This window comes from Thrips palmi, unplaced genomic scaffold (assembly GCF_012932325.1).
Source record: "Thrips palmi isolate BJ-2018 unplaced genomic scaffold, TpBJ-2018v1 HiC_scaffold_5, whole genome shotgun sequence".
NCBI lineage: Eukaryota > Metazoa > Arthropoda > Insecta > Thysanoptera > Thripidae > Thrips > Thrips palmi.
In genome coordinates, this window is record NW_023144632.1 from 15,580,104 (window position 1) to 15,591,186 (window position 11,083).

The 11,083-nt window shown below is 55.7% G+C and overlaps 4 protein-coding genes across 12 annotated transcripts in view; 3 read left to right on the plus strand and 1 right to left on the minus strand.

Annotated features, from left to right (window-relative positions):
- Positions 1-969, minus strand: part of LOC117651007 — a 51,838-nt gene extending 50,869 nt beyond the window's left edge. Inside the window, exon 1 of the mRNA XM_034394705.1 lies at positions 452-969. Within this exon, the coding sequence (XP_034250596.1) occupies positions 452-488 (37 nt within the window). The 5' untranslated portion in view covers positions 489-969. The remainder of the gene's footprint in view (positions 1-451) is intronic.
- Positions 970-1,083: 114 nt separating this feature from the next.
- LOC117651006 (host cell factor 1-like) lies at positions 1,084-4,393 on the plus strand. 9 transcript variants are annotated; one of them, XM_034394703.1, is made up of 7 exons: positions 1,084-1,221; positions 1,723-1,825; positions 1,979-3,033; positions 3,130-3,390; positions 3,469-3,642; positions 3,761-3,953; positions 4,037-4,393. In XM_034394703.1, exons 2-7 carry the CDS (start codon positions 1,744-1,746, stop codon positions 4,147-4,149), a joined length of 1,878 nt encoding a protein of 625 aa, XP_034250594.1. In that variant the 5' UTR covers positions 1,084-1,221; positions 1,723-1,743; the 3' UTR covers positions 4,150-4,393. The 9 variants fall into 9 exon arrangements, with proteins under 9 accessions (XP_034250594.1, XP_034250588.1, XP_034250592.1 ...); XM_034394701.1 differs by having other exon boundaries at positions 1,085-1,221; positions 1,976-3,033; XM_034394702.1 differs by having other exon boundaries at positions 1,221-1,358; positions 1,976-3,033.
- Positions 4,394-5,875: 1,482 nt separating this feature from the next.
- Positions 5,876-7,739, plus strand: LOC117651206 (proline-rich extensin-like protein EPR1). Its single transcript, XM_034395019.1, has one exon. The coding sequence runs from the start codon at positions 5,970-5,972 to the stop codon at positions 7,737-7,739; it is 1,770 nt and encodes a 589-aa protein (XP_034250910.1). The 5' UTR covers positions 5,876-5,969.
- A 1,268-nt stretch (positions 7,740-9,007) lies between these two features.
- LOC117650651 lies at positions 9,008-10,591 on the plus strand. Its single transcript, XM_034394212.1, has 3 exons — positions 9,008-9,595; positions 9,878-10,019; positions 10,336-10,591. The coding sequence occupies exons 1-3, from the start codon at positions 9,428-9,430 to the stop codon at positions 10,578-10,580; spliced, it is 555 nt and encodes a 184-aa protein (XP_034250103.1). The 5' UTR covers positions 9,008-9,427; the 3' UTR covers positions 10,581-10,591.
- Positions 10,592-11,083: the final 492 nt, after the last annotated feature.

Consider the following 11,083-nt stretch of genomic DNA (forward strand, 5'->3'; position numbering starts at 1 on the left):
GCACCAACAATCGCACTGCCACCTCCTCCACCACCCTCCACCACCACTCAACCCCCGCGACACTCTACTTGACTGGTCAGTCACCGTGACCACACTGTAAGCAAATATCACTGACCCGAAGCGCACCTGTTTCGCGACGCCGAGGAGGCGGCTTTCCACTTTAATTAAACCACTGGACGAGCCTTACACAAAACCAACCACTTCCCAACACGTAGCAGTACCTCATGATCTGGGAGGGCAGAAACTACAATTAACGCCGAGCTCAATATAATCCTCAAGTATATGCTGAGAGTTGCGAGCGACCCTTGAGATGAACGGGAAAATGAGAGTAAGTTGAACATTGAAAAAATAGCAGCCCGAGCAGCGATCATTGAACACAGCAGGGCACTTCTCATTCCTTCAAAATAGCCCGCGATTCGTTAAGGAAAATTTATTTTCTAAGAGTACTTACCTTTGTCCCGGCATCCACTCCCTAAAAAGACACTCATCGTAAATCAAAACTTGATGTTGCAATTCAGAACTTTGAGAAACATTACCAGAAACCGAAAAGATTTTGGCTCCAACAAAAACAACCGAAAACAATGCGCACAAAAATTGCACCTTTCTCGAGATTAACAATTAACTTCTTAAACAATCCAGATCCAAGGCCCTCGCCGGCCGGCTTCGGAGATTATTGAGACGAGTGTTTTGTTTCTTTGCTAGCAGGGGATCGTTGCTAAGCAAATGGCCAGCCGTGGTTTGCACAAGGCGCGGTTCAAAGTTGAGCCAATCCAACTAACACCAAACATACGGGAAAATAGCAAAAACACTTTTTTGGCTACTGATAAATCGCTGTGTCAGCATGGGCTGAGGGCGAAGCAACAACAACTGAGTCCCACAGAAGAAATATGCCACCGGACAGGTTAGTTATTCTAGGCGTTTGGAAACATTTGAATGATCCGGCTCTGTTGAACGTCGATGTGGAGTAAACTTAAGCTCCTACGGGCATCATAAAGCTTGAAGCATGTCGCGCCGTTCTGGAAACATCAAACTTTTTCGTTTTGTTGTTCTCCCTGTCCTTTGTGCGGTTCCTCGCTGTGAGGCTCGGTGACTTTCCACCGTGAATCTATGAGAAATCGTTCGTGCATCGCTTGAGTTTGAGAAACGCTTCTAGCGTCGGCTTTCTTCTAGTGCACGCAGTTGTCAGTGCTGCACAGCCGTCGTTACCGCTCACCGTCGTAGGTAAAGTTTGAATCAATCCTTTCTCCAGAGGAAGTGCTCGTCTTCTCGGATCATTTTCTAAAAATTGGAAAGTTGTCTTGTGTCTGTCTCGAACCGGCATCTTCTTTCTAAAGGGTGCCCCAGGGTGCCGCGCCTAGGTAACAGCCTCTTTGGAGACGTAATTACTACTCGTTCCCTTGCCCCGATTCCTATCGCTAATGCTGACTCATTTTAAATTGCAGTCGGACCGGCTAGAAATGACCTATTATTTTGATCCTTCACCTGGATAATCTCATGACAATCGTATCTCTAACCTCTGGACACTCGTGGAATTTCAATCATTATTTATTTATTTTTCCGTCCTACTTATTAGTAGTGCAGCATGCCATCTATTTTAAACTTAATTGTACGTTTGAGGCTGTCCGCACAGCTTCCTAGCCGGTCCCTAGTGCCATGGGAGTGCAGTTAGGCTTTTACTGGGACTATTGTGTAGAAAACTAATGTGCCACTGTTTCATTGCAGGTATTGGATGAATTGTTTGCGATGGAGAATCCAGTGGAATCTACTGAATCCATGCTCTTAGATGAAGTAATGGAGGAAGACAGCCTGGCGGCACCGGATAGTGGTAATGCAAATGAAATTGGGTCCCTTGATACTTTGAATAGTGCGATTAGTGAAGCAGCAGTGGCTACTGCCGATGGAGAGCTTCCTGAGCACTTGTTAGAGACTGAGCGGGAAGCACCAACTGACATTGTTAATGATGAAACTCTTACAGAAGACATTGACGGAAACAACGAAGAGTCTGTGATGGCACAGCAACTAGACAATGAAGCTGAAAGTCTAGTGGAAGGTGATCGTGACACTGAAATGGCAGCAGATGGTGGAGAAGAAACTAGTCGTTCTTTTGAACATCCAGAGGTTTCTAGTCTTGAGCAAGTGGACGAGCCAATGGAAACACATGATGAGGCCATCTCCACCACAGATGATTTTCTGTCGGAGACCAAAGCTCTCATAGTGGAAGGTGAACCCCCACATCAGCTCATGGAAGAGGCTGACGCAAATGAGGAGGAAAATACTGGAGAGGATTTGGTTGGAACTAGTGGAATTGAAGAGCCCTCTGATGTTCCTGTAACTGCAGCTGATGAAGCCATGTTTGAGTATGTTCAACATAAGTCAGAAGAACCATCTCAAGCTGAGGCTGAAGAAGGAATGCTGCTTGAGCAGCAAGAAGAATCAGGTGTGCAAGAGGCTCTTGATCCGCTGCCAGAGCCACAAGAAAATGAATTGCAACCAGTGCCTGAGAAAATGGAAGAACCAACTTCTCCTAGCAACAACGAAAATGCTACAGAACTGTCAGAACTTGCTGCAGAGGACAGTGCTACAGATACTGGTGACACTCTAGAGCTGCCTCTTTCAGAAGGCGAAATTGATAGTTCTGCTGCTGCAAACGCAAGTGGTTTCACAATTTTGGCTGCAGGAGATCACATGGGTGGATCATTAAGTGATCTGAATGGGAAATTAGTAGTTAACCCTGACGGCACTGTTCATCTCCTCTCTGGGCAAGAAACCCTTCAGGGCATGCAGTTGATGGAAGGTGACGACAAACCTGAGGAAGAAGCCAATGGAGAAGAAACAGCTGCTCAAATGCAGGAAAGAATTAGAGCTCAGCTCCATGAAGCTCTCATGAAGCAAGAAGAGATTAAACAGGAGCAGGAGGAGAGAGAGCCAGAGACTTCTTCCGATAGTCAACCAGGTGCAGAGTCTGATGCTCTGGCTACTCTCGCTTCGGCAGCCCTTCATCACCAAACTCCCTCTAATGGGGTGAAAAATGAGGTATTTATGTGTTGTGTAAACTACTCATTCGTTTGAGTTTTTATTTTTCATATTATTGGGTCTATTTTTTAAACTTTTGTCTTCTTAATGTTGCAGGTGGAGTCTTCTGACGTTAAAAATGAAGGTGATGAACCACAGTGGATGGATGTGGGGATTTGTAAGGGGACCCACTGTATAGTGCGGACCTTCTTTGTTCCAAACGAAGAAGGTCAGAGCTGGGATAAAAACTGGCAAGGCGTCACTACCAGCACTCTGCCAGATCACAGAGCATTAGCAAAGTTGGAACTAGAAGCTGGAAAGGCTTACAAGTTCCGTGTTGCTGCCATAAACTCATCTGGTCGTGGACCCTGGAGTGAGGTTTGTAATTAAATTTTATGGACTTATTACACTAGTTTGCAGTTTTGGGAGATATATTCTAATTTTATCTTGGGACAGATTTCAGCCTTTAGAACTTCTATGCCAGGTGTACCTAGTGCACCATCTTCTATCAAGATATCAAAAACAACAGAAGGAGCACATTTGACTTGGGATCCACCCTCCGCTGCATCTGGCCAAATTGCGGACTACACTGTATATATGGCTGTTCGGAAAGCTACAACTGATTCACAGGTGATTATTTTTATTGGTGGAAGCTTTTCCTTTTATCTGAACAGTTAATTATTTACAGTAATCAATTTTTGTTGCTTTGATCATTTTTTTAAAACTTTTTATTTTTATTTCTGTTTAGGTGGTTTCCAGTGGAGCAACTCAGTTAGCATTTGTAAGAATATACCAAGGTGTAGAAAACCAATGCTCTGTAGGCTTTGAAACACTAAGTGAAGCCCATATAGATGGTGGCGCCAAACCAGCAATTCTCTTCCGTATTGCGGCTAGGAATGAGAAAGGAATGGGACCAGCAATTCAAGTGAGGTGGCTGCAAGGTATGTCTTTTGTCTTTCTGTTTGTTTATTCTCAGTATGTTTGTTCAGTTTTTGGAGAAAAAACATTTCATTTCATTTTCTAGATGGAGCTGCTGCCGTCAATCCTGCTAATAAGGCAGCCACTGCACCAAGGCGTGTGGGACCTGAAATTAAACCTCATACTAGTATTAAGAGGCTGAAGGGTGAATGTGACTAACGCAGACCTCATTGACAAAGTTAACTCAACTTTCTGTTTTTATTTGTTAATTATGTAAGCCAAAAAGTGTTCAACGATGTGACAACATTGTATAGTTTTACACGCTGCACCATTATTTTTTTCTTTCTTTCATTTTTTTATTTGTTGTTGATTGACAATTGTTTCAAATTTGAATACGAATGTTTTCTTTCATCCCTTTATTAGATAACACTTCTTGGAATAAAGCGTCGTTTTAATGATCTCAGTCGTTCTTGTCGTCTCTACATCACACAATCCTTCTCGCCCTACCCGATGCTCTTGCGGTGGGCCGAGGCCAGTACCTCTGGTCGCTGTCTCCCTCGCACTCAGGGGACGTCCCTTACGGGTGCGAGAGAGAGAGAGACAGCACGGAAGGAATGTTCTATGGAATCGCGCTGCGGCGGAGGGAGGAGCGGCGACGGTCGTCCTCGTGACAGGACCTCTCCAATATCCAGCATCGGTCGGTGGAGGGCAGACTGGGCGGCGTGACTCCGGCACCGCTGGCTGCTGCCAAAAGCCACAGGCGCGGAGCAGAGCGCAGCGCAGCGCGGCCCTCTAAGCCGATCCCGAATGAAACTGTATCCGGGCTCATTTGGCAGCGGGGATACAGCAGGGCGTCCTCGGGCGTCTCTGCCCCTCCCATCCCATCAGCGTGGCGAGGAGGGAAGGGGCCCCGCCCAGCTGGTGCCTTGTGGTGCCTGGCAGTGACGCGGAGGGCGTCCGCCACCGTCCGCGGTGGCCGATCGTGCCGCCACCGCGATAAGCCCTTGCCCGGCCCCAGCAGCCTCATTCCGAGCTCTGCTCTCGTCGCTCTGTCTCTCTCGCACTCATGGGGCGCCCCGTGCAGGCGCGAGAGAGACAGAGCGACGCAAGCAGGGTGCCCCAGGCCGCAGAGGCAGCGCCGAACCCCTCTTAGCGTCAGCGCGGCGCCATGCACAGCCCCGTTATGCTTAGCGGTTTGCGTTCCTCGAAGATGCGGACACTCTGGACCGGGCCGAGGAATCCAGTAAATCATTCCCGCCTCTTAATGGGAGCACCTCGAAGAGACAAATTTTGATGGCGTCTGGCGATGGAGAGTCAATATACAGGTCCTTACGGCCGAAAAAAGGGGGAGGGGGGGGGGACTTCCCCACCACCATCTCGAAGGCACAACTTACTTAGGAAGTGGACTGCACAAATAACATTTTTCCCACTTTATAGCACATGATGCCTTTCTATTAATCTTAAGCCTTATATTTTATTTTCTTGCACTTTCAACACAAAAGTTGAACTTCACTCGTCCATATCGGCACCCATCTCCTTCATAGCGAGTCGCTTCGGTTGCCGCATTTCCGAACTACTTTCTGGATTCGCCGCGGCAGGGCAGTGCTGGGAGGGACTGTGGCTGCGAGGTGCCGCGTGCCGGGCTGCTCAGCTTATCCTCACACGTCCACGCCGGATGACAGGCGCCTGTCCCGTCCCGACGCGACTCGCCGCCATCGCCGCGGTGTCGGTGTCGCGTCGCGCCGGCCCGGACCGCGAGCAACGTGACTTGATCGGCCCGGAACGCACGCACGCTCGGCGACGCATGGACGGGCCGGCGGGCCGGGGCAGCACATCCCCAGAATCCCCAGTGGCCCGGTCCCGACTCCCGGGCACGACCGGGTCGACCCGAACCCAACCCGCGGTGAGCCGCCGCAGTCACAGTCTCACGCCGCGCGACGTCGCGGAAGGACGTTCACGTTCACGTTGACCTTCGACGCGGTGCGCGCCGCTCCTCGCCGACGCGAGCCTCCACCTTCCTGTGGCGACGCGCCCTCGCCATGCCACTCTCAGTGCTGTGTCTTCTGCTGGCTGCTGTTCTCGTCCTGGCCGGCGGGCTCAGGGACCACGGCGCGGACGCGACCTCGGGGCCCTCGCTCAACAGCACCGCGGTGCCCCGAGTCACGGACGGCACCACGCAGCGCCTGGACGCCATCAACGCCACCAGCAAGGTCGCCGTCAAGGCCGTCCCCGTCAAGGTCGCCCCCGTCAAGGCCGTCCCCGTCAATGCCTCGCGCAAGGCGGAGGGGAAGTCCAAAGTGAGCACCGCGTCGACGGGCAGGGCGAACGGCGCCGCCGCCAAGCCCAAGCTCATGGTGGTGTACGCCAGCAAGGCGGCGACGGACAACGAGACGACGCCGCGCACCATGCTGTTGTGGGAGGACGACGAGGATGGTGCCCTGGACCGCGCGGACAAGGACGTCTCCGAGGAGCCGAGCGCCGACCTGCAGCCCCCCATGGAGGACGCCTCCAGCTCGGTCCGCGGTTTCGACTACCGGAACCCACAACTAGACGACGCCGGGACTTCGGCAGGATACGACTACCGCAAGCCCCAGCAGGACGAAGCCAGGCCCTCGGCAGGATACGTCTATCCTCGGCCTCAAGAGGACGAATCCTCGGCAGGTTACGTCTACCCGAAGCCTGGTGGGGGATACACCTACCCCCGTCCCCAGCAGGACGAATCCAAGACTGGCTACAGCTACCCACGGCCCGTCCAGGCCGAGCCATTGGCCGAGCCGACGGCAAGCACTTGGACCCCGCTCGACGGGGACTACCTGCCGCCCAAGGAGCTACTTCCGCTGGAGGAGCCGGCGCGCCCCGCCTGGCCCTATGGCCCGAGCAGCACGCCGTCGCGGCCCGCCCCCGCCTACCTGCCCGCCAAGGTGCCCGCCATGCAGGACGAGTTGCCCTTCAGTTACAACCCACCGTCAGGCGCGCCGGTGGACTCTTACATCCCCCCGAAGCAGCCCCTCAGGGACGACGCAGAGGTCGACAGTTACCTGCCCCCAAAAGAGCCCCTCCACGACGACGTTCCCTCAAACTCGTACGGCCCCCCAAAACAACCCCTTCGCGACGACGTTCCCTCAAACTCGTACGGTCCTCCGAAACAACCCCTTCGCGACGAGGTTCCCCCAAACTCGTACGGTCCTCCGAAACAACCCCTTCGCGACGACGTTCCCTCAAACTCGTACGGCCCCCCAAAACAACCCCTTCGCGACGACGTTCCCTCAAATTCGTACGGCCCCCCGAAACAACCCCTTCGCGACGACATTCCCTCGTACGGTCCTCCGAAACAACCCCTTCGCGACGAGGTTCCCCCAAACTCATACGGTCCTCCGAAACAACCCTTTCGCGACGAGGTTCCCTCAAACTCGTATGGCCCCCCGAAACAACCCCTTCGCGACGACATTCCCTCGTACGGTCCTCCGAAACAACCCCTTCGTGACGAGGTTCCCTCAAACTCGTACGGTCCTCCAAAACAACCCCTTCGCGACGACATTCCCTCAAACTCGTACGGGCCCCCGAAGCAGCCCCTGGCCGATGTCCTCCCGCACCCCGAGAGTGCCGTGCAGCTCCCCGAGACGTACTTCCCCGCCGCCCGGCCCGGCGTGGCGTCGCTGGACGCGGGCACGGCGCAGCTGGCGCACCTGGCGCAGCCTCGCCACCTGGACAACGCCCTCCGCGTCGGCGCGGCGGACGAGCACGGTGTCCGAGTCTCAGGTACGCTGGCTTCGACTGGCGTGCTGCTGCGGCACGCTGCGGCAGCCTGAGTTCAAAGGATCTCTTCGTCGCTTCTCTGTCTCTCCGCACGGGTCGGGATGGCCCACGATTGCGAGAGAGAGAGTTCCCTGAAACCCTTCTCTGCCGCGACAGATATGAGCTGCTTCCGCACCGCGTCCCGCGCCCGCTTCACCGCCACCATCACGTCGCAGACGTTCGCGGCGTGGCCGCCCGTCCTGGAGGCCGCGGCCGGCGGCGGCGCCACGGGCTGCAGGGTCATCGCGGACCCCGCCGACCCGCACCACCGCTTCCTGGTGGACCTCAGCAACCCCGACCTGACGCGGTGCGGCGTCAAGGGCTGCTCCGCCGACGGCGAGGTGAGTCCAACGCCGTCCACCCCACCGGTGGAGGCGGCGAAAATCCTACTCCAGAGCCGCTGAATGGGACTCGAACCGGACGGTTGACCCCAACGATGGAGGTTCAGTGACGTTCTGTTCAAGTCCCATTCAGCGACTCTGGAGTAGGATTTTCGCCGCCCCCACCGGTCTTCTGGCTGGCCAACTGTGGCCCGCCCGGCTCCGCCATCGTGAAGTGACTGCCGTCACTGTGAACCAGTCAAGCGCTCCACCACTCCAGGCTCTGTCTCTCGTATTCCTGCGGCACACTCCACGAGTGCGAGAGAGCCAGAGCGAGAAGTGCAGGCCACAGAGTCGCTTCATCTTCCTCTCTGTGCTTGCCCTGCCGCAGGCCAGGCTGTGCGCGCGCCTGCTGATGCCCACCCTGCCCGGCCTCCGCCTCGCCTCGGACCCCGTGCTGCTGCTGCAGTGCTCGCTGCAGCCCGCCACCGTGTCGCTGCTGCAGCAGGCCAGGATCTCGCCGGTCCAGCCAGCGTACGCGTCGACGACTGTCTACGACTGTCTACGAGTCGCGCCTTTCCGATGCCACACTGCACACTGATTCCATGCTGAGGGTCGTTTTCGTCGATCTGTCTTTCTCGCACTCACGGGCCGTCCCGTATCGGCGCGAAAGAGACAGAGCGACGGAAGCGACTCTCGGAATGAGTCTGCTGCACTAGAAGGGAGGCTGTAACGCCTGACTCCGCTCCACTCCGTTTCCAGGTCGGGCCGTTCCGCCGGGGTGGTGCACGTCGGCGGCGAGCGCGCGCCCCTGCACGCGCACCTGCAGCTGTTGCGGCGCGGCGGCGCCGGCGAGTTCTCGCGGCCCATGCAGCCGGGCGGGGCCGTGCACCTCGGCGACGAGCTGCAGCTGCGCGCCGTGGTCCGGCGTGGCGACGGTCAGTGCTCCAGCGTGGTCCGCGCACAGTGGGCCAGAAGGCCGGTCTGGCCCACTGTGCGGCGCGACTCTGTCGAACCATGCGAGGAGAACCCCCCACTTTTGAAATGCGGAGGTGTGGACTTTGCAGTCTCCGCTTTTAGAAGTGCAGAGTTTGCAGTCTGCTCACTTCAAGTTTGACAGCGGGGCGGCGCGGTGCCCGGGCGCCTGCAGTCGACAGGATAGGCCACCCTACGCTTTAGGCTACGTACGCGCGTGGAGGGGTGCCTACCCTGTCTTCCGCGGGCGCTCGCCTCGGACTTGACTTGACCTGCCCTGCGGCGGGGTCGCGTTCCGTCGTATCGTGTTGGCAGGCTGGCAGTCCTCCCGCCTGTCCGACGTGGTGGTGCGGCGCGGCTCCGAGGCCGTGCACCTGGTGTCTGCCGACGGCTGCTCCAACGCCGACATGCGCGCCGTCAGCCCGCGGCCCCAGGCCTGGCTGGCGGGCGACCCCCTCGTCTCCCTGCTCAACATGAGGGTCTTCATGTTCAGGGGCATGCAGGACGGCGACCAGCTCGTCCTCTCCGCCAGGGTGGTGGCCTGCCTCGACCGCGCCGACTGCAAGACCGCCCCGGTGAGTCGCTGGGGGTTGGACCAAGGGTGGCACTCGAGACTCAAGCGAGATGTCCGAGGGGTGGCCGGTGGCCCTCTGTAACATTTTGTGGGTGTACAATGATTGTGGGAATGCGCTGGATTGTGCAATATTTATGGCGTCTTTGCTACATATTTCGCCTCCTTTCATGCGTTTTGCCACCTGAATGTGGAATGTGTTCAAATTTTGTAAATCCACGAGGGAAGTTGCTCCCCCTAGGGGATATCGGCCATCGTGTTGAACTTGCACCATGTTGTCTTGCAGGAGAGCTGCGACTCCGCGGGCCGGGGCGGCCGGGCCAAGAGGAGCAGCGAGGGCCGGGACGGCTCCAACACCACCACCTCCTTGGAGGAGAGCTTCGCCTTCTCCGTGCACGTGACCTCGACAACACCACACCTCCTTGACGGTGCGTCTTCATTATCTACGAGTTGCACTTACGTTGCGGCGCGGCTGTTTACGCAAATACTATTCGACTCGCGACCAGATAACTGCCCAATCACTCAAGAACGGCACGCGGCCGCGGCTGCATGGCCACTCGGAAAGAATTACACTGAATTCCCTTCGCTATGATCTACCTATTTCAGTTTTACCCATCATTAGTGTTGTTGTTGTTGTCAGGAAACCATAGCTCACAATGATTACAGCCAAAATTTCGCCCCCACCCCCACAAAGAACGGCCATAATTTTTACGTTGTTTTGACGTGCCTTATCTTTGCCTCCAGGAAAAGGAAGTGTCGGCGACTTCGATCGGACGGCCGTCATCTTGATGGTTGGGGTCTTGCTTCCGGTGCTCCTCGTCCCCGCCGCCACTGCGATGCTCTGCCACCGGAAGCGGACGCTCCGCGAGAAGGCGGCCCTGACGGCCGCTCCCGCCGCTCCACTGCAAGTGCCTCCGCCGCCGGTCTTCCCTGCACCCCAACTCCCACTCGAGAACGGGTTGCCCGACTGTTGTAATGTCCCAAGCTGATTAAAGTTGTTTCTCCGAAGTTGATCCGATGCTTTCCTCCTCTTATGCGACGAAACTATCTCAGACGATTCGCGAAATTGAAATTGTTGCACAATTGCGTGTAAGCGAGTGGCGCGAAAGACAGATGACTGTGAGGAGCACGGCCACTGCGCATTACTGAATCATTTTCGCGGGACTTTTGGTCCGAGTATTTGTTTGAGGTTTGAGTGTCCTCCGCGATAGCGCACTCACGCCGATGACACGTTGCACTGCAAACGAGGTAGTTGTTCTATTTTCCTGCGTAACTCTGCGGAGGGTTTGCAGTTCTCTTCGTCGTTACGTAAAGTTACGTTATTCGTCGTAATTCGTCGTTTATTTTCGAAGGTTTGAATTTCTCATGTCGGCGGCGAGACTGCAGTCCCATGAGCAGGCTGGCCAACAGTTCCCGCCGCCGGCCGCAAAGACGCGCACGTGATTCCCGCAGTCCGTCGGGCGTGGCGGGACGGGCAGGCACTGCCGCGGGT

Coding starts and splice junctions, on each gene's coding strand:
- LOC117651206 (XM_034395019.1), top strand. CDS start 5,970: ATGCCACTCTCAGTGCTGTGTCTTCTGCTGGCTGCTGTTCTCGTCCTG.
- LOC117650651 (XM_034394212.1), top strand. CDS start 9,428: ATGCGCGCCGTCAGCCCGCGGCCCCAGGCCTGGCTGGCGGGCGACCCC. Junction 9,596..9,877: donor CCGACTGCAAGACCGCCCCG/GTGAGTCGCTGG, acceptor GTTGTCTTGCAG/GAGAGCTGCGACTCCGCGGG. Junction 10,020..10,335: donor AACACCACACCTCCTTGACG/GTGCGTCTTCAT, acceptor CTTTGCCTCCAG/GAAAAGGAAGTGTCGGCGAC.
- LOC117651006 (XM_034394695.1), top strand. CDS start 1,583: ATGCCATCTATTTTAAACTTAATT. Junction 1,607..1,722: donor CATCTATTTTAAACTTAATT/GTACGTTTGAGG, acceptor GTTTCATTGCAG/GTATTGGATGAATTGTTTGC. Junction 3,954..4,036: donor TCAAGTGAGGTGGCTGCAAG/GTATGTCTTTTG, acceptor TTCATTTTCTAG/ATGGAGCTGCTGCCGTCAAT.